General features: G+C 40.5%; 2 protein-coding genes across 2 annotated transcripts in view; both read left to right on the top strand.

Annotated features, from left to right (window-relative positions):
- Positions 1 to 21603, top strand: part of LOC140738315 (uncharacterized) — a 103422-nt gene extending 81819 nt beyond the window's left edge. The window contains exons 3-5 of the mRNA XM_073065510.1: positions 18868 to 20443; positions 20479 to 20863; positions 21317 to 21603. Of these exons, the coding sequence (XP_072921611.1) occupies positions 18868 to 20443; positions 20479 to 20863; positions 21317 to 21334 (1979 nt within the window). The 3' untranslated portion in view covers positions 21335 to 21603. The remainder of the gene's footprint in view (positions 1 to 18867; positions 20444 to 20478; positions 20864 to 21316) is intronic.
- Positions 1 to 23247, top strand: part of LOC140741702 (chondroitin sulfate synthase 3-like) — a 227794-nt gene that overhangs the window by 112155 nt on the left and 92392 nt on the right. The window lies entirely within an intron of this gene.

The raw sequence follows: 23247 nt of genomic DNA, 5'->3' as shown, positions 1-23247 counted from the left end.
AAGGAATTCTTGATTTTATTGCACCACATCAATTGTTGTTATTTTTTTCTTCTTGTAGAAAACTTCAAACATTTAAAACAAATATAGTGGATTCTGGTTTATTGGGTCACATTGAAACCAGCACATTCTGGCCCAATTAAGCAGCTGCCCCAATTAGTCAAAGTTTCATGGAATAGTTAAAAAGATATTTAAAACAAAAGACAAACTGAGTAATAAATTATGTATTTAAATGAATACAGAATAAATTAGAACACTCTCAAAACTACTACAGTATTATAAATCTGTGTACCAATTGTATTCCTTATCTGAAATTCCAAAATCCGAAAACCTGAAATCTGAATTTTTTTTTGCCGAGTGCTGACATGATATCACAAATGGAAAATTCCACAAGACACTGGCAAAGTTCCCAGGCGATGCGCAGATCTCTGCGCATCACAGAGTTCTGAGAAGTGACCTCACAAATGTAATGAACAGAAATGAATGAAAAACGGAAAACACTGAATAATGTGAAAAATGAAGGTCTTAATCTTGTATCGTCTTTGTCGGAGTGAACATATGCCACTTAGCGGTATGTTGATCATTAAACAAGAAAAGATCTATCATGACAAACTGAAAATTAAAGGTAACAGTGAATGTTCTGCAGGCTGTTTGTGGAAATTTAAGAAAAGGCACAGCATTAAATATTTAAAGCGTCTGCTAATCACAAAATTCTAGCACCAGAACAAGTCTACGATGCTGATTGTTTTTATACCTTACATAGCGGCATAAAATTTTTAAAGTGTGGCTGATGAAAATCTAACACCAGAACAAGTCTACAGTGCTTTTTGTTTTTTATACCTTACATAAACCTAAAAAAAAGTAAATACAAATATAGTGTACTGTAACCTTTTAGTCAAAACACAGTATCGTAGGTGGAGACTGAAAGCCTGCCGTTGTTTGTTGTTGTTCAGTGGTTGGCTCAGGTATTCTCCTGAGCTGCTTTTGTTACTCTGCACACATCATATTTTCAATAAGTTAATGGTATATAATAATTTTTACTATTAAGTGCTTATAAACATAGAATAGTACAGCACATTACAGGCCCTTTTTCCCACAATGTTGTGCCGGCCCTTAAACCCTGCCTCCCATATAACCTCCTACCTTAAATTCCTCCATATACCTGCCTAGTAGTCTCTTAAACTTCACTAGTGTATCTACCTCCACCACTGACTCAGGCAGTGCATTCCATGCACCAACCACTCTCTGAGTGAAAAACCTTCCTCTAATATTCCCCTTGAACTTCCCTCCCCTTACCTTAAAGCCATGTCCTCTTGTACTGAGCAGTGGTGCCCTGGGGAAGAGGCGCTGGCTGTCCACTCTGTCTATTCCTCTTAATATCTTGTACACCTCTATCATGTCTCCTCTCATCTTCCTCCTCTCCAAAGAATAAAGCCCTAGCTCCCTTAATCTCTGATCATAATGCATACTCTCTAAACCAGGCAGCATCCTGGTAAATCTCCTCTGTACCCTTTCCAATGCTTCCACATCCTTTCTATAATGAGGCGACCAGAACTGGACACAGTACTCCAAGTGCGGCCTAACTAGAGTTCTATAGAGCTGCATCATTACCTTGTGACTCTTAAACTCTATCCCTCGACTTATGAAAGCTAACACCCCATAAGCTTTCTTAACTACCCTATCTGCCTGTGAGGCAACTTTCAGGGATCTGTGGACAGATTACAACTTTATAAAGTGTAAATGCTGTTGTTTTGGCAAGTATGACAGTTAATATGCACACAGGATAACAAAAAGGAAAATGAGCTAAGATGCTGAATGATATGCTTTTGCATTATTGGTTTGGATCCCAGGAAATGATATCTCCCCAAAAAGCATAATAGAATCCTTTATGTATGTCCAATCTGACAGGAGAAACAGTTGGAAAGATGATGATGCAGTTGTCCCTCAGTCCCGCTCCTGACAGGGCAGCACTCACTCAGTGTTCCTTTGCAATGATAATTTGCATTATCAGCTCAAGTTTCTGAAGTGGAACTTAAATCCACCACCTGTTGGTTCAGCGATGAACACTACTTGAGCCAAGGATGTTACATAGCCTTGAGTTTGACACACAAGCACTTTTTTTTTTGCACTTCCTCTGTAGGCCAGAATGTATCTGAAAATGACAGGCAACTTGCCAACAGTTTTGTAGTGACCCAGAGAATTTTTCCTACTCTCTTGCACGCCTAATTTTAATGGTCTTGTGTTAGCGCCTAATTACAAGTACAGTTTCAAAACGGTCAAATAGCATTCAATGCTATGCAAAAGAACAATTTTCTTTTATAAAACATTTGAAATAATTACTTAATGTAATAAAGGGAACTTTGAACATTTGAGCTCTGCCATTCAGTTTGATTGAGAAGGGGGAAAGAAAGCACTAATCTGTGTGTGTACAGATACTTTGTGACTAGCTGCCCGTTTTCATGAACTCCAGTCTCAATTGCCTATCAGCATTTAACTGAAATTATCTCATATGAGAACTTCATCAGGTTTTGACCAGTAGGTAATGAGGGAAGAGATTCTGTCATTCCATCCTGTATGGATTAGGAACCTTCATCTGTTCACCCTGATAACATGCACAATTTCCTGATGAATGGGGGGGGGGGGTGAATTCTAGGCCACAGTTAAATGCTGGATCTCTTGCTTACATGCAGTCCAGGGTCACTACTGATAAAGTGTAATAAATTGCCTCTTAATTTTTAAAAAATTTTAGTTCTCATCTCTGGGTAACTAGAGTACAAGGCCAGTATAAACCACCAACATTACAAGCTCCATCCGCCAGAAAAAGCAGGATCTCCCAGTGGCCACCAATTTTAATTCCACTTTCTATTCTCAGTCCGCTATGTCAATCCATGGCCCCCTCTACTGCTGCGTTGAGGTCACACTCAGGTTGGAGGAACAACGCCTCATATTCCATCTGGGTAGCCTCCAACCTGATGGCATGAACATTGATTTCTCGAACTTCCGGTAATGCAAATGTCCCGCACCCCCTCTTCACCATTCCTCATCTCGTTCCCACTCTGTCATCTTTTCTCCCTGCCTGCCCATTGCCTCCCTCCAGTGCGCTTCCTTTTTTCCATTACCTTCTGTCTTCTATTAGATTTCCCTTTCTCCAACCTTGTATCTCTTTCAGCAACCAACTTCTCAGCTCTTTACTTCATCCCTCCCCCTCCCATTTTCACCGATCACCTTGTATTTCTCTCTTCCCTCCCGCGCCCCCCACCCCCCCATCTTCTAAATGTTCTTATCTTTTTTCTCCGGTTCTGGCCCGAAATGTTGAATGGTGAGTTCCCTCAGCATTTTGTGTCCAGCATTTTCTGTGTGTTGTTTGGATTTCCAGCATCTGCAGATTTTGTCTTGTTTGTGCAGGGTATCATTGCTGGTTTAGGAGACATTGGTAGCAAAATGCAAGCAAATTTGCAAGGGCAGGATCTCCATCTCTTTGAATTAGGGAAAATACAGTAGTCCATTAAGTTCAATCAGAAATCAAAAGTGTTCTCAGCATGTGGTCTATTGACTATCTATCAAGTCTAAACCAATTATCCTTACATTTCTGAAAGTTTTTTTCAGTTGATCTTTAAAGTGCAGCTACTAGAATAGGACAACTCATTTATCACATATAAGAAGCCACTTTTTTTCAGTTAGGTGTTGTGCAATCAGGCAGCCAAATAAACAGCCAGTTTAACAGCAAAAATATTTCAATAATTTATGGATCATCTCTTGTTATAACAGAGGTAGCATAGAGCAAACTGTTTGCATTTTATTGCACTGCTTTTTCTCTCAAGGCAGATATAGTCCAGCTTTGAAAGGCAAGCTGTTAGTCCATATGAGCTTCCCTGTATGTCCATATCCAAGAAGACTGTACCACCTCTTCATCTAGTTGGGAGCAAGCCCATTGCTGGATTTTCTTAAGGGACTTAGGCAGTACAGTTGGTGTGATGTTTACCAAAATTTCTGTATCTGACTCTGGAGTGGAGCGAGGCATGAATAGATGAATTCATTTTACAATCCAGGTTTGCACAAACACATAACTTAGTTTTTGCAGGGAGGTAACTGAAGCTACATAGGAAATTAGACTTATAGATTCAAAAAATCCAGTTGCATTACTTTTTCTGGCAGTCATCAATTCCTCAGCAAAAATAAATACTTTTAAGAAATATTTAAATTCTTCATGCTTCATAAGTGCAAGTGTATACAACAGCAAATGCCATCTAATGCACATCTGTGTACAATAAAGATGTATTGATGATTAAAACAGCACCCTGGAGTATCATTGGCACTGCCACAAGCTATTTTTCATCCAGTGGCATTGAGACTATCATTTTTTTTTTATTGAACCTAAAGCAATAATGCATTTACGATTATGAACCATGCTGTTGCGATCTGATTAATCTGTTCTCCAATATAAAGTCAGAAGGATATGAAGTTATGATCCATGCTACTCTCAAGCCTCAGGGAATGGCAAGCCATCTTTATATGTTAGTCATACAATATGTTTAGAGTTGACTGAAATGCTTCTAACTTATTAATATGCATGAAGTGCCCTGGTCTTGATGTTCTGCATATTGTGTAATTCTGGCCAGCTCTCCTGCAGCCGGCCTCTGTTCATTTCTATTCTAAGCCATAGTCTCCCTGCCCCTCTGTGCAATGGAACAGCAAAAAAAAAACAATTTGAAAGGGTATCTGCTTGCCATTTCATCTATTATTTCAGGGAATGCAGTTGGCTGTTGGATTAACATAATGCCCCCTTCAGCTTTGCTGCTAGGATGCAAATAAACACATTTAAAAAGTTCAAAGTAAATATATCATTGAAGTACCTACAGGTATATGTCACCATGCAGAACCCTGAGGTTCCTTTTCTTGCGGGCATACTCAGTAAATACAAGAATCACAATAGAATCAACAAATGACTGCACCCAACAGGATTGCAATAACCAAAGTGCTAAAAGAAAAACAATCTCTGCAAATACAAAAAGAAAGAGAAAAAAAGAAATAGTAATATATAAACACAAAACTATTAAATAAATACACAAGCAAGTAATAAATATCAAGAACGTGAGAATTGTTCTTGAAAGTGAGTCCCTAGATTGTGGGAACAGTTCAGTGATAGTGCGAGTGAAGTTTTCCCCTCTGGTTCAAAAACCTGATTGCTGAAGGTATTAACTGTTCCAGAACCTGGTGGTGCAGGTACTGAAGCTCTTGTAGAATTTTCCTGATGGCAGCAGCAAGAAGAGAGCATGGCTTGAATGATGGGAATCCTTGATGGATGCTGCTTTTCTGCGACACCACTCCATGTACGTGTTCAATAGTGGGGAGAGCTTTGGCTGTGATAGACTGGGCTGTGTCATTACTTTTTGTAGGCTTTTCCAGACAAGGGTGTTGGTGTTGCCATACTGGGCTGTGATGTAACCAGTCAATGTACTCGCTACTACATATCTATAGAAGTTTGTCAGAGTTTTTAGAGACATGCTGAATCTTTGCAAACTTCTGAGAAAGTAGAGGCACCACAGTACTTTCTTCGTAATGGCACTTGTGTACTGGATCCAGGACAGATCCTCTGAAATGATAACACCGAGAATTTAAATCTATTGACCCTCTCCACCTCTGATCCCTTGAAGAGGATTGGCTTATGGACTTCTGGGTTACCTTCTCCTGAAGTCTATAATCATCTCCTTAGTCTTGCTGACATTGTTTGAAAAGTTATTGTTGTGGCACCACTGAGCCAGATTTTCAATCTCCCTCCTATATGCTGATTATGTGCTGTTCTTATATTTATTTGGGAATAAAAACATCCAAAAGAGTTAAAGACTTAGTTAGCTGTATTTCACTGTTACTGGTGAAATCATTTCCATATGGCTCTTGTGATGGTAGGTTCAGTTCCACATTCCCATTTACTTACTGTAACTTTTCACCTGCTTGGTGTTTACATATGCACCTGCCTTTGCTAAAAATATTCAAACTGTTTACATTTTTTTAGGCTTTCTTAGGTATTTGCGATATCCCTATTCTTGCTTTTGCAAGTATTGCACTAGGTCATCCAGATCCTTCTGCATCTGAGCTCTAAAGTAATCTCTTATCATTTAAGTAATGTTGATCTTTTTAATTTTATGCATGTATTAAAAATTTCACATTTTTCAACTGTACAGTCTGTTTACCAGATCCTTTGCAGTTACTTAGCTATATCGCTTTCTACCTTCATTGGGCTCTCTTCATATCTACCTTTCTGTATGTCATAAGCTAACCTTCAGTGCCTTCCCACAAATTATTTATTTAAATTGTAAAAAGTTAAGACCCCAGCACTGATCCTTGTGGTACACTTCTCATTCCACATTGCCATCAAGAGAAAAACCAATTTGTATCTACTTAATTTTTATGTTAGTTGACCAGTTTCTTTTGTATCAGAATCAGAATTAGGTTTATTATCACCAGCATATGACGTGAAATTTGTTAACTTAGCAGCAGTAGTTCAGTGCAATATATATTCCCTCTTATACCTTATATTTTCCACAGGAATCTTTGATGTGGCATTTTTAATAAATGCTCCCTGGCAATCTTAGTGCATCACTAGTACCCAATTGTGCACACGTTAATGCTTCAGAGAACTCCAATAAATTAGTGAAATATGAGTTCTTTTTCACTCATCCGTATTGACTTTGTTTCATTGCCTTGAATTTTTCCAGTGATTAAGTAAAATTCTTAATTATAGCTTCTAATGTTCTCTGAGAATAGATGTTAAGCTTTTCCTATATGGAGTACCATTTGCTATTTCCCTGTCTAATGGGACTTTAGCCAAATCTGGGCAGATTTGGAAACCTTAACAAAAAAGTCACTGGTTATTCAGTGGCACCTCAGGACTAGGAAAACAAATGATCAGTATTATGTGTTTGCATTCTGTTGATACCCCATGAATTGCAAATTGAATGAAATATTAATGGAACCATTTATTATCACATCTCTGCTCCTCTCAACCATCTCATACAGAGTATAAAATTTTGAAAAGCTGTTGAAACAGGTTCTGATTAGTGTTAATAATGTTAGTTTTAACAACTATCTTTATGTATTGATTATATACTGGCCTCCAAATGATACAAATTACAAGAGATAGCCAAGGCAAATAGAAATGACAATGTTACAATGATCATGGAGGATTTCAATATGCAGGTAGATTGGGTAAATCAGGTTGCTGTTGGATCCCAAGAGAGGAATTTGCAGAATGCCTACGCGATGGCTTTTTAGAGCAACTTCTGGTTCAGCCCACTAGGGAAAGGACATTTCTGGATTGGGTGATGTATAATGAATCGGATTTAATTAGGGTTTAATGTAAAGGAACCCCTAGGAGGTAGTGATCATAATATAATAGAATTCATCCTGTAGTTTGAGAGGGAGAAGCTAAAATTAGATGGATAGGTATAACAGTGGAGTAAAAGGAACCACAGAGGCATGAGGGAAGAGCTGGCCAAAGGGATGACTGCAGAGCAGAAATGGCTGGAGTGCTTGGGAGTAATTTAGAAAGTGTAGGATCAGTTCATCCCAAAGAAGAAGAAGCATTCTAAAGGGAGGATGAGGCAACCATGGCTGACAAGGGAAGTCAAAGTCAGCATAAAAGCAAAAGAAAGAGCATACAATATAGCAAAATTAGTGAGACATTAGATGATTGGAAAGCTTTTAGAAGCCACGAGAAGGCAACTAAAAAAGTAACAAGGAGCGAAAGATAAAATGGAAGGGTAAGCTAACCAATGATATAAAAGGGAATACCAAAGGTTTTTCTTCAAATAAATAAAGAATAAAAGAAAAGCAAACGTAGGTATTGGGCCTTTAGAAAATGTTGCTGAAGTAATAATGGGGATAAAGCAATGGCAGAAGAACTCAATAAGTACTTTGCAGACATTCATAGTAGAACAAAATACAAAGGAATGGAAAGCTATACACAAAAACTGACAAATTGTGAAAATATAAAAATGAAGAAGAAGAAGAATAGCCCTTAGTGGAGTTATCGGGGTACCGTCATGGCGGTGTTTCTGTAGCAAGCTATTCTTGTTTTTACGAGGCTGAGTTGCTAGCTCGATGCTCAACCCACCTTGAATTCTAACTCGGGAACCTTCGCTCCGGAGTCCGGCACTGATATTATTGCGCCACCAAGCGGGACAAAATATAAAAAGAAGCAATAATAATAAATAGTACTGAGAATGTGAGTTGTAGAGTTCTTGAAAGCGAGTCCATAGGTTTTGTTCAGTGATCAGGTTAGTGTTGTGGTGGGTGAAGGTCCATGCTGGCTCAGGAGCCTGATGGTTGAAGGGTAATAACTGTTCCTGAACCTGGTGGTATAGGACCTAAGGCTCCTATACCTCCTTCCTAATAATAGCAGCAAGAAGAGAGCATGGCCTGGATGGTGGTGGGGAGGGGGTCCTTGATGATGGATGCTGCTTCCTTATGACAGTGCTTTTGTAGATGAGCTTTACCTTCAATGAACTGGGTTGTACCTACCCTTTTATGTATGTTGTTTTTCATTACTCTGCACTGATGCTTCCGTACCGGACCATGATGCAGCCAGTCATGATACTGTACACTATGATCTATAGAAATTAGAATTTTACATGACATGGGATCTGTGCAAACTTCAAATAAAGTCGAGGCAGGGCAATGGGGTTGAGAGGTATAATAAATCATCCATGATTGAATGGTGGAGTAGTAGGTATATATTTGCTGAATGTTCTCATTCTGCTCCGATGTCTTACGGTCTTGATTCGACCCAGCTACAGGAACATTTTAGTTGATTTGTGAGTGGAATAATGCCTGAGTTTTGAGTTGAGCAGCAGATTTCTTTTTCCATTTGAGAGGGAAAACTTGTGATGCACTGCCTCAAGTATCCACTGGACAATTGTTGTGCAGTAGCAGAAAACGCTAGCTTGCTTTATCAAATCAGCAGATAATTCATTTATTGTTTATGATGTATATAAACCAAGAAGTTTAAAAGTAATAATGGTAGTTTATATCAGCCAGTCCTTTATACCAATCCCAGGTCAAGCAAAACAATATGCTGTAAAAGGCTTTACTTCATCTGAGCACCTTTTTATAGCATTACAGATTAATCAAGGAATTAAGAGCAAGCAATAATGGAAATCACAAATGAGGGAAAATCTGCAGATGCTTGAAATTCAAACAAACCACACAAAATGCTGAAGCAACTCAGCAGGGTCTCGACCCGAAACGTTGTCTTCTACTTTGTTTCCATAGGTGCTGCCTGGCCTGCTGAGTTCCTCCAGCATTTTGTGTGTGTTGAAATGATGGAAATGTTCAGAAGATCAGACAGCGTCTATTGGGAATAAGAAAGTGAAAGGGAAAGGGTGACAACCTTTCTTGTATTTCCAGCATTTTTTTTGTTTTTATTTCAGATTTTTAGCATCTGCAGATTTTTTTTGTGCTTTTTGGTTGATAGGGAAGCTAAGCATAAAATTAAAATATTCTGTACCTCATCAATAAACCTACAATTGTCCCCCTGTTGAGTAATCTATTTATACATGCTCTCCAAGCCTACACTTACAGAAGTACCACTTGGCATAGGCACAACCATTCCCTGTGAATCTGTACTAAAACACAAATCAACACTATAAAGAGGAGAAAGACATTTGGAAGCGGTGAAGTATTTCTAATGTACTTACTTTTATGTTTATCTTGTTCTAATAAATCTGTTCTGATTGAAATAATCTTGCTTATTCAGGAAACAAACATGCATCTCTTTTAAAAACTTGGCAAATTATAAATTCCTTGTGTTTTATAGTATTTAGCAATCATCTCCCCGCCCCCCACTGTTTCTATCATTGAATTACATCTATGAACCAGCAAAACTGATTCCATGGATTTAAGTACAATAGCTTAAATTGCCACTTACTCTCATATACTGTAAATCAATAACCATGGAAAAAAGGAAAAGCTTTCTCATTCAACTAAATAATGTCCTAACATCTTTAAAATATTAAAGTTCTGACCTTTAATAGAATTTTAATATAAGCCCCTGCATAAAGACATGTCCAGTGGATTGATTTTAATTTTTCCATGGTAGCCACTATGGCACTTTCATCTTGTCCCACTGCACTATAATTGAAAATATTATTGTTGCTATGATCATTTGGATTTTTATTGCTTCCATTATAAATGTTATTGCTAGGCCTAATGCATATCATACCCCTGCCAATCAGGCAATTTAATTTGGTGCTACTAAATATACAAGATTAACTTGCCAGTGATTTCAATTTTTTTTTGCTTTCCTTGTGTTTTTCTCACTTCAACATGACCCACACTCTCTCTCTATTACTAGATAATTTTCATGCAGGTTGACAACAGTCAAAATAGAGTATGCACTAATTTACTGACCTGTTCAACTTAGCGGAGTGATTGCATCAGCAATTTAAAACATGGTACCTGGACCTGATTGGTGCAAGAGGCTTTCCCAGAGGAAGGTCAAATGACACAACAACACAACAAAGCAGAAATCAAGGATCACAGTCCAGAGACCAAATTTCCACATCCTGTTTGTTTTTCCTGACTTCAATTTAGAATACATTATAACCTTTTCCAATAATTAAAATAATTTGGCTTTTGCATTTATTATCTGCAGCCATTATTAATTCACTCAAGTGTAAATTATCAAGGCAGACTCAGAACTGTAGAGATCTGTATTTAAATCTATAAACCAACACCATGCTTTGTTAGTCACACAATTTGTTAACAAAAGTGTAATTTCAGAACCAATGTGTAAACTGAAGAGCAAAAAAAATTACAGAGGAAACAATGCTTTCATGAACTGAAACATTTTCTATCAAAACTTTGTGGATTTCAATTGATATCTTCAAGACTGTTTTATATACTTATATCAGCTTTATGGATTAAAAAGTAGGTTGATGGAATTTGAATGCTGGTTAACCACGTTCGAAGAATGTAATGGCTTGTATAGTGGTTTTTCTCTTGAAATGCTGGAAACATTCATTTGGTCGGGTCTAGATAACAGCTAAATTTGAATGTGCAAATTCCTCTTTCTTCATTAGTTCTAAAGGAGTTATTGCTGCAAGTATAACCTTTTGGCTCCTCTGAAAGCTTGTGTCAGCCTGCTACAGCAATGCCAATTGGTATGATGAGTGTCTACTCCCTTTTGGGAACAAGGAGCAGAAGTAGGCTCTGCAGATCTTTGAGTCTTTTCTGTAATTCCTTGTGATGACTGCTGAACTGTAACCCGAGTAATATGTGATTGCACTCTGCCAGTTTCACCCACAAAGTGAGTGTGACCCAGCAGATTAATAACTTACAGTTTCAATGAATTATGCCTGCCTCTTTCTCATTTTAATAAGAATCTGCCACTCTTCACAGCTCCATTCCTTCCCCTTTTTTTGTTAATGTTCCTTTAGAATTAGGAAAGAAACTGGAATTTGTAAATTCAAATTTGGCAGCCTATTGGGTAGCACGTTAAATCTTGGTATGAACATGTAGTTAGGTGTGCATCTCTAATGATTATTGGGGAATGGTAAGGAGATCCCCTCCCCGCTGTCCACTTCTGGATGTGTACACTTCTGGATATGAGGGAGGTATAGTTCCAAAGACACACTTTTAGGCCCACTTTTTAAGACCTTACTAAGGATTCATTAATACCTTAATTTCTCAAATATTCCATGAGCCTTGAAATTAAATTGTTAGTAGGATAATCCTGATGAAATTGTCCAAATTTATTTAGTGTGACTAAAGTAGTGCTTGGGGAAATGTGGATGAGCCTTGTATGTGTCAGCTAAGTTTGGACCCCTGGAATTATGGACTTAATTAGCAAATTAGCTGAGACATGGAGTATTGGGTGGGTGCTCTAATTGGCAGAAGATGATTAATGACATTCCACAGGATGCTTCAGTTGTTAACTATATTTATTGGTAGGAAATAAAGCCACAAACCCAAGTTTGTAAAGGAAATTAAAGTGGATTGCAAGATTGTAAGATAGAAACAAAATTGCAAAGTGGTATTAGGTGAAAATGCAAAATCATGCCAAATTAATTTCATTAGTCTGAGTGCTATGGACCTGAACAAAATAGAGATATTTCTAAATGTTGAAAAGCTGGAAGGTCTGAGACACAGTCTCAGGTATACCAAATGTTAAAATTCTGTGGACCGAAACTGAAATAAATGAAAAGGTGAATGAAAATTCTGGAGATATTCGGTAAGTCAAGCTGCAACAGTGTAAATTGAAACAAAGTTATAAGAGTGAAATTATAGTGTCTTTAGCCACTAGCGAGGAACTGGAAGACCAGCGAGTAGTGAACGTTGCTCCATTATTCAAGAAGGGAACCAAGGATAATCCTATAAACTATAGGCTGGTGAGTTTTGCATCATTCATAGGTGAGGATTCTTAAGGATAGGATTTATGAGTACTGTAGTTGGAAAATCATGATCTGAGTAAGACAGTCAGCATAGCTTCATGTGGGGCAAATCATGTCTTGCTAAGTTGATTGAAATTTTCAAGGAGATGATTAAGGTAATGGATTGAAGCTAAAGCTATGGATGTTGTCTATGTGGATTTTAGTAAGGCATTTGATGAAGTCCCTTATGGGAGGGTCATGTAAAAGATTAAGATACATGAGATCCATGGTAAGTGGCCCATTTGGATTCTGAATTGACTTGTCCATAGAGGACAGAGTGTAGTGGTTTGTGGGACTTATTTGGGCCGGGGGGTTGTGAGTGGTGATGATCTGCAGAGATCCGTACTGGGAACTCTGCTATTTGTGATATAAAATTTTCTGAATGAAAACACAGTTAGGTTGGTAAGTTTGCAAATGACACAAAGATGGTGGTGTTGTGGATAGGGTAAAGTCTGGATGCATCAGATGCAGATATGGGCAGAGAAATGGTAGATGTTGTTTAACCTTTTCAAAGGTGTGAAGTTTTGCACTTTGGAAGATGAAATGTAAAAGGGCAGCACACTGTTAATGGCAAGCCTGTAACAATCTTGTTGTGCAGATAGGTCTCGTGGTCTGAGTACATTGTTTCCTGAAAGTGGCTTCACTAGTAGATAGATTGGTAAAGAAGGCATATGGCATAGTTGCCTTTATTAGTTGAGAAACAAGTTCAAGAGTTATGAAGTTATGTTCCAGCTTCATGAAAATCTAGTTAGGTCATATCTGGAGTTCTGGTTGTCCAGTTGTAGCGAGGATGTAGAAAAAGATCTGATAATAAGTTTATAAGGCTAAGAGGGGCATGGATAGAGTAGAGAGTCACCATCTTTATCCAGGGTTAAAATCTTTATCAGAGGACATGAATTTAAATTAAGAGACTATGTGTTAATTTGAGAAGTGTGGGACAAGTATTTTTTTCTCATAGAACAGGTGGGTATACTGCCTAGAGTGGTGGTGGGGGTAAATACAACAGAAGATGGATTCCCAACCTTTTTTTTATGCCATGGGCCAGTACCATTAAGCAAGGGATCTGTGATCCCCAAGTTGAGAACCCCTGCAATAGAGTCATTCAGAGGCTCTTAGATAGACACATGAATATGCAGGAAATGGAAGGATATAGACATTGTCTCGACAAAAGGAATTAATTTAATTGGGCCTTTGATTACTAATTTAATTAACTTGGCAATAACATTACAGGCCAAAGGGCCCATTTCTGTCTAAACTGTTCCATGATTTGTGGTTGTTGGCCTTTTGTCAGAACTGAGAGAAGGTGGAAATTAAAAAAATATTGGGCTTTGGTTTTAGAGCAATAACATGCAAAATCTTAAAAGTTGTGCTACAACTACACAGATGTACCACAAACATGAGTAACATCCCTCAATATCTCTTCTGGTTAAGGTATGACCTGTACAAAAAGGACTATTTATACATGAATTTGAAGACCAATATCTTTGTGGGCAGGTTTGCTGGAGCTGTGGGAAGGTTTAAACTAATTTGGTAGGGGAATTGGAGCTGGAGTGATGGGGCCAAGGGTGGGACAGCTGATATACAAATAGCTGCAGTGTGTAGTGAGACTGTGAGGAAGAACAGGCAGATGATAGAGCAAAATTGCAATTGGTGAGATGAGTTGAAGTGTAACATGGGGCCAAAATCAAAAAGGGGGATGAATACAGGACTGAAGATGTTATATTTAAAGCACGTTATATACTGAATAACGTAGATGATCTTGTAGCACAGCTGGGGATTGGCAGGTATAACATTGTGGACTTCACTGAATTGTGGCTGAATGAAGATCATCGTTAGGAACTTAACATCCAAGGTTATACATTGAATCGAACGGACAGATAGGTAGGCAGATGGGATGGGGTTGCTCTGTTGGTAAAAATTTAAATCAAATCCTTAGAGAGGTGACATCAGATCAGAAGATGTAGAATGAGAATCAGGTCTAATATCACTGGTAGTTGTTGTGAAATTTGCTGTTTTGTAGCTGTAGTACGTTGCAATACTTAATTCAAATCTATAAATTACAATAAGTGCTGCAATGTAAGTTTTTTTTTACAATAACATACCGGTACATGAAAATTTAAATTAAGTATGTAGTGCAAAAAGAGCAAAAAAAAGTGAGGTACTGTACATGGGTTCATTGCCTAATCAGAACTTGGATGCTGTAGGGGAAGAAGCTGATGCTAAAATGTTGAGTGTCTTCAGTCTCCTGTACCTCCTTGATGGTAGTAATGAGAATAGGACATGGCCTGGGTGATGGGGGTAGTTAATGAGGCCAATCTTTTAATGGTTAGAGTTAAGAAACTGCAAGAATAAAAGTCCCTGATTATATGCAGGCCTCCAAATAGTAGCTTGGATGAAGGTTGTGAATTACAATGGAACATAGAAAAGGCATGTAAAAAGGGCAATGTTACAATTGTCATGGGGGATTTCAGTATGCTGGTAGATTGGGAAAATCCAACTGGTGCTGGATCCCAAGAGAAGGAATTTGCAGAATACCTTTGAGATGGCTTTTTAGGGTGGCTTATGGCTGAGCCCACTTAGGGAAAAGGTAATTCTGGATTGGGTGTTGTGTATTGAACCAGATTTGATTAGGGAGCTTAATTTAAAGGAGCTGTTAGGAGACAATGATCATAATATGATAGAATGCACCCTCCAGTTTGAGAGGGAGAAGATAAAGTCAGATATATCAGTAATAAGGGAACTAGAAAGGCACGAGAGAGGAGCTCCCCAAAGTTGATTGGTGAGGGGACACCAGCTGGGATGATGACAGAACAGTAATGGCTGGAATTTTTGGGAGCAACTCGGAAGGTATAGGTTAGACATTATCTTAAGAAGAAAAATTCTAAAAGAAAGATAAGGCAACTGTGGCTGACAAGGGAAGATAAAGACAACCTAAAAGCAAAAGCAAGTGCATATATATAGCAAATATTAGTGTGAAGTTAGAGGATTGGGAAGTTTTTAAAACCCAACAGAAGGCAAGAAAGCCATAGGGAAATTAAAAAGTGAAATATGAATGTAATCTAGCCAACAATATAGAAGAGTATAACAGAAGTGATATATAAAGATATATATAATGATATATAAAGAGTAAAAGAGAGGGTGAGAGTGGATATCGGACCACTGAAAAATTTTGCTGGAGAGTTGGTTATAGGGGACAAAGAAATGGCGGATGAACTTAATAAGTATTTTTGCATCAGTCTTCACTGTCGAAAATACCAGCAGTATGCCAGAAATTCAAGAGTGTTAGGGGGCAGAAATGAGTGCTGTTGCTGTTACAAAGGAGAAGGTGTAAGGAAAGCTGAAAGTTCTGGAGGTAGATGTACATGAACCATATGGACTATACACCAGTGTTCTGAAAGAGGTAGCTAAAGAGATTGCAGAGGGAGGCATGAGTAATGATTATACAAGAATCGCTAGATTTTGGAATTGTACCAGAGGGCTGAAAAACTGCAAATGTCACTTCACTCTTTAAGAAGAGAAGGAGGCAAAAAAAAAGGAAATTATAGGCCATTTAACCTGACTTTAGTGGTTTGGAAGATGTTGGAATCCATTATTAGGGATGATGTTTTGAGGTACATGATAAAATAGGTCACAGGCAGCATGGTTTCCTTTAAGGGAAATCTTGCCTGACAAATATACTAGAATTCTTTGAAGGAACAATTGGTAGGGTAGACAAAGGAGAGTCAGTGGATGTTGTTTACTTGGATTTTTAGAAAGTCTTTGACAAGGTGCCACTCATGACATTTCTAAGTAAGTGCCCATGGTATTAAGCAAGAATACTAGCCTGCATAGAAGATTGGCTGACGAAGGATCTCGGCCCGAAATGTCGACTGTACTTCTTCCTACAGATGCTGCCTGGCTTGCTGCGTTCCACCAGCATTTTGTGTCTGTTGCTTGAATTTCCAGCATCTGCAGATTTCCTTGTGTTTGCGCTAGAAGATTGGCTAACTGGCAGGAAGCAATGAGTGGGAACAATGTTTTTTTTTCTGTTTGACTGTTGCTAACTAGTGGGGTTCCACAGGATTTGATGTTGTGACCACTTTTTTCATATTAGAAACATAGAAAATAGGTGCAGGAGTAGGCCATTCAGCCCTTCGAGCCTGCACCACCATTCAATATGATCATGGCTGATCATCCAACTCAGAACCCTGTACCTGCTTTCTCTCCATACCCCCTGATCCCTTCAGCCACAAGGGCCATATCTAACTTCCTCTTAAATATAGCCAATGAACCGGCCTCAACTGTTTCCCGTGGCAGAGAATTCCACAGATTCACCACTCTCTGTGTGAAGAAGTTTTTCCTCATCTCGGTCCTAAAAGGCTTCCCCTTTATCCTTAAACTGGGACCCCTCGTTCTGGAATGTTGGAATATTGTATGTCAATGAGTTGGTGGCTTTATGGCCAGTTTTCAAGATGGTACAAAAATAGGTGGAGGGGTATGTAGTGTTGAGAAAGCAGGGAGTTTGCAGAGGGACTTTGACAGATTAGGAGAATGGGCAAAATGGTAGATGAATATAGTGTGGCGAAGTGTATGATCATGCATTTCTGTAGGAGTTCACTATTTTCTAAACAAAGAGGAAAAATTCAGAAATCAGAGGTGCAAAGGGACTTGGCAGTCTCCGTGCAAGATTCCCTAAAGGTAAATTTGAAGGTTGAGTTGGTGGTAAGGAAAACAAATGCATTGTTAGCATTCATTTTGAGAGGACGAGAATATAAAAGCAAGGATGTAATGCTGAGTCTTTATAAGGTATTGATCAGACTGTACTTGGAGTATGATCAGCAGTTTTGGGCTGTTTATCTAAGAAAGGATGTGCTGGCATTGGAAAGGGTCCAGAGAAGGGTCATGAGAATGAAATGTTTAACGAATCAGGTATATTTAATGGCTCTGGGCCTTGCTTGGGTTTAGAAAAATGAGAAAGTGGATCTCATTGAAACCTGTTGAATATTGAAAGGCCTAGATAGAATGAGTGTGGAGAGCATGCTCCCTATAGTGGGGTGTCGAAGACCAGAGGGCACAGCCTCCTGATAGAAGGACATCTCATTAGAACAGAGATTAGGGTGAATCTCTGGAATTTGTTGGCAAAGATGGCTGTAGAGGCCAGGTCATTGGGTATATTTAAAGAGGAGCTTGATAGGTTCTTGATTAGTCAGGAGCTCAGGTTAAGGGGAGAAGGCAGGAGAATAGAATAGAGGGTGATAATAAATCAGCCATGATGGAAGAGCAGAGCATGGAAGGGCCAAATAGCCTAATTCTGCTCCTGTGTTTTATTGTCTTATGGATTACTGTGAACAGTTCTGGGCCCCATAGTTTGTGAATTATTTATTAGCCACGAGGAGAGTACATCTTAGATTATTCAGAAGAGTACTTGTATTGCAGTAGTTACTTTGCAAAAAGTAATTACCGCACGCCAATATTGTTGGCCCCGGAATTTAAGCAAAGCTCTGTGAGAAACTGTTAGGTAGAGAAAAGGACTGCATTAGACCTCTTTATGGGGAAAAACAATGGGCAGGGACAGAAAAGTCCACAGAAAGCGCAGATACAGCCCAGTCCACCATAGGCAAAGTCCCCTCCCCCTCCCCCAGCCCACCGTGTTGAGCACATTCGATGGAGCCCTGCCCGAATGGCAAAATATGCCTACTTTGATAATAAATATACTTTGACTTTGGGTACTAATTCTGCTGATTGGATGCTTGGGTCTAAGGGACATAGAACGAGCATTTGTGCCTTTTGAGAGTAAGATTAAGAATTGTTTTTCTAGGCAGTTAGTTCCAGATGTATGAAACTGCTCCCCAAATAACAAAATGATATTAATTGTCAAGTGTTAATTTTGAAACTGAAATTGATAGGATTTTGTTAAGCAAAACTATTAAAGAATATTGGGCCATAACTTTATGATACACTGGTCACAGTCCAACCATTAGATTGAATGGCATATTAAATTCACGGTCCAGAATCCCTTCTGCTCCTTATGTAAGCAGTGGAAATACACCTTTGTATACATCTTAGCTCTTTTAATTTTCCCACCGCAAATAAATTTCAAATTTGCGAATGCAACATTATGTCTACTTTTATCTCCTGGTTTTTAATCATTGAGGAAATCCTAACCCTTTGAGCCCTTTGAGTGTGAGGCAATCATAAGATAGTAGTGTAATTGTATAAGGACTCATTCTCGTGGTAGCAAAGAAATTAGTGTGACGCAATAGATATTGGGTTTGATTAGAGTATCCAGTCATCTAACATCATTTTTTTTCACGTTGCAAGGAGAATTGAGGCAACGTACGATTAGGGGCTACAGTACAGTTCTGACAATTTAAATATCCAGATTTTCATCAAGTAATATCTCCCTCACTGTCTGTCCACTCACTAAGACTCAATTCCCTCACTCCCCCGTCCACTCACTGAGACCCGGTTCCCTCACTCACCCGTCCACTCACTGAGACCCGGTTCCCTCACTCACCCGTCCACTCACTGGGACCCGGTTCCCTCACTCACCCATCCACTCACTGGGACCCGGTTCCCTCACTCACCCATCCACTCACTGGGACCTGGTTCCCTCACTCACCTGTCCACTCACTGAGACCCGGTTACTTCACTCCCCTGTCCACTCACTGGGACCCGGTTCCCTCATTCCCTGTCCACTCACTGAGTCCTAATTCCTTTATTCCCCATCTGCTCATCGGTACCCAGGTTACCACACTCTCCATCCACTCACTGGGACACAGGTTACCACACTCTCCAACCACTTACTGGGACCCAGGTTACCACACTTCCCATCCACTTACTGGGACCCAGGTTACCACACTTCCCATCCACTCACTGGGACCCAGGTTACCACACTTCCCAACCACTCACTGGGACCCAGGTTACCACACTTCCCACCCACTCACTGAGTCCCAGGTTACCACACTCTCCATCCACTCACTGGGACCCAGGTTACCACACTCTCCATCCACACACTGGGACCCAGGTTACCACACTCTCCATCCACTCACTGGGACCCAGTTTACCACACTTCCCACCCACTCACTGGGACCCAGGTTACCACACTTCCCACCCACTCACTGGGACCCAGGTTACCACACTCTCCATCCATTCACTGGGACCCAGGTTACCACACTTCCCATCCACTCACTGGGACCCAGGTTACCATACTCTCCATCCACTCACTGGGACCCAGGTTACCACACTTCCCATCCACTCACTGGGACCCAGGTTTCCATACTCTCCATCCACTCACTGAGACCCAGGTTACCACACTTCCCATCCACTCACTGGGACCCAGGTTACCACACTTCCCACCCACTCACTGGGACCCAGGTTACCACACTCTCCATCCACTCACTGGGACCCAGGTTACCACACTTCCCATCCACTCACTGGGACCCAGGTTACCACACTCCCCGTCCACTCACTGGGACCCAGGTTACCACACTTCCCATCCACTCACTGGGACCCAGGTTTCCATACTCTCCATCCACTCACTGGGACCCAGGTTACCATACTCTCCATCCACTCACTGGGACCTGGTTCCCTCACTCACCTGTCCACTCACTGAGACCCGGTTACTTCACTCCCCTGTCCACTCACTGGGACCCGGTTCCCTCATTCCCTGTCCACTCACTGAGACCCGGTTACTTCACTCCCCTGTCCACTCACTGGGACCCGGTTCCCTCATTCCCTGTCCACTCACTGAGTCCTAATTCCTTTATTCCCCATCTGCTCATCGGTACCCAGGTTACCACACTCTCCATCCACTCACTGGGACACAGGTTACCACACTCTCCAACCACTTACTGGGACCCAGGTTACCACACTTCCCATCCACTTACTGGGACCCAGGTTACCACACTTCCCATCCACTCACTGGGACCCAGGTTACCACACTTCCCAACCACTCACTGGGACCCAGGTTACCACACTTCCCACCCACTCACTGAGTCCCAGGTTACCACACTCTCCATCCACTCACTGGGACCCAGGTTACCACACTCTCCATCTACACACTGGGACCCAGGTTACCACACTCTCCATCCACACACTGGGACCCAGGTTACCACACTCTCCATCCACTCACTGGGACCCAGTTTACCACACTTCCCACCCACTCACTGGGACCCAGGTTACCACACTTCCCACCCACTCACTGGGACCCAGGTTACCACACTCTCCATCCATTCACTGGGACCCAGGTTACCACACTTCCCATCCACTCACTGGGACCCAGGTTACCATACTCTCCATCCACTCACTGGGACCCAGGTTACCACACTTCCCATCCACTCACTGGGACCCAGGTTTCCATACTCTCCATCCACTCACTGAGACCCAGGTTACCACACTTCCCATCCACTCACTGGGACCCAGGTTACCACACTTCCCACCCACTCACTGGGACCCAGGTTACCACACTCTCCATCCACTCACTGGGACCCAGGTTACCACACTTCCCATCCACTCACTGGGACCCAGGTTACCACACTCCCCGTCCACTCACTGGGACCCAGGTTACCATACTCTCCATCCACTCACTGGGACCCAGGTTACCACTTCCCATCCACTCACTGGGACCCAGGTTACCACACTTCCCATCCACTCACTGGGACCCAGGTTACCATACTCTCCATCCACTCACTGGGACCCAGGTTACCACACTCCCCATCCACTCAATGGGACCCAGGTTACCACACTCCCCGTCCGCTCACTGGGACCCGGTTCCCTCACTCCCCCGTCCACTCACTGGGACCCAGGTTACCACACTTCCCATCCACTCACTGGGACCCGGTTACCTCACTCCTCCGTCCACTCACTGAGACCCAGGTTACCACACTCCCTGTCCACTCACTGGGACCCAGGTTACCATGTTCCCTTGAAGTTTACCTCATTCACAGAAATCTTTTTGTATAATAATGGTGAATCAAGAATGTGCTGGTGTTTCAATATAATAAAATCCATTAGATTAGTTCAGAAACCAGCCATTACCAAAGTCCCTAGCATGCACAATTAAGAATTTTACTGTATTTCCATTTTGCCAGCCTCCACTATTCTCCACCTGGCAAGGAAGAACAATTTAGCCCACAATATCCCAGTAAATATTCATATTCAGAATGTTTGTACCACTGCCCATTTCTTTACATTGTCTTAAGACCGAAATTGCATAGTGTTCTCATCAGATTTTCATCCAATCACATTATTGCTACATTTGAAGCTGATACCGTATCATTACCCTGCTTAACATTGTCAATTTTTTTCTTTAGTTTGCTTTGTAAGAGTTTAAAATGAATGGATTTTGCTTTTCTGAAGGCTCTGCCTTGATATTGGGACTGAGTGTTTAGCTGATTGGATGTCTGACCATATCTCATTTTGAACTTGTCGGTGGGTGGCTTTTTCTGTCAGACCTGATTTCTTTCAGGGAGTGGAGGAGGAAAGAAGATGGATCAGTGTATAAAACAGAGATAGGTGGCTGACTACTAGATAAATATTGACACTTGGAATTCAGTAAAGATGAAAATACTTGGGTTAATGTAGTCTTTTAAGCAAAGGCATGATTATGTAGCAGAAGGTAATGCTTGATGTAGGCATGATTAATGTACTGGTGAATCAATTTTGGAAGCTTACTGGAACTTCGTTGTGGGAACGTTGTAATAATGCTATGTAAAAAATTGAAACTAAATTCTAGGGACATCAAGTGCCTGCTTTCTGAATAAATCAGTTTGAAGTAAAGTTTGATTTTAGTTTATTCTGTCATCTATATAACATGCTGTCCATTGCCCTATGGATTAAATATTTCAGAGGAGTTTACAAAAATATGCTTTCATATTCAAAAAGGGTAATTTTCATCTGCTTCTGAAATTGTTCTGTGCTCACATAATGATTAAATGTAAATCACATCATGATGTAATGTAATTAATGGTGCACAGAAATAGCCAGCATTGCTGAGCATTATGAGGGTGGCTTTAATATAGTCAGTTAAATCCTGCTTCATTGGAGGCAGCTGGAGCCAGGAAAAAGCTGAGGTTCAAAATATGTCTTTGGATTGTCACAGGGAAAATGGTGGTCACTTTGCAATAGATTCCTTCCACGGACATTCAATCTGAAGCAATAAATTTGAATGGCCCTGTTTCGTTTCGTTGGTCCAAATGCTGTCCTGATTTTCCTGTTGAACTACCTGCTACATTTTGATATTAATAGCCTGTGGAAAATGTTGAGATACATGCCACCACATGCAACCCTGAGGTTCTTTTCTTCTGTGGGCATACTTAGCAAATCTGTAGAACAGTAACTGTAAACAGGATCAAAAAACAATAAAGTAAATAAACAAAATAAATAGCAATAACTAACGAATATGAAATAGAATGAAATGAAAGAGCATAAAATAACAAGATAAAGAGTCCTTAAAGTGAGACCATTGGTTAGGGGAATAGCAGAAATAGAATGAGTGTAGTTATCCTCTTTTGTTCAAGAGGCTGGTGGTAAAGGGGTAGTAACTGTTCTTGAACTTGATGATGCAAGTCCTGAGGCTCTTGTACCTTCTACCTGATGGCAGCAGGGAGAACAGAGAATGGCCTGGGTGGTGACGATCTTTGAGATTTCTGCTTCTCTATGGTAACATTTCATGTGGATGTGCTCAGTGGTTGGGAAGGCTTTATCCATGATGTACTGGGCTGAATTCACTACCTTTTGAAGGATTTTCCACTTGAAAGGCATTGGTGATCCCATACCAGGCTATAATGGAGCCAGCCAGCACACTTTCCATCACACATCTCTCAATATTTGGTAAGGTTTC

Source organism: Hemitrygon akajei, chromosome 2 (assembly GCF_048418815.1).
Source record: "Hemitrygon akajei chromosome 2, sHemAka1.3, whole genome shotgun sequence".
NCBI lineage: Eukaryota > Metazoa > Chordata > Chondrichthyes > Myliobatiformes > Dasyatidae > Hemitrygon > Hemitrygon akajei.
This window is presented reverse-complemented; position numbering and strand designations above follow the sequence as displayed.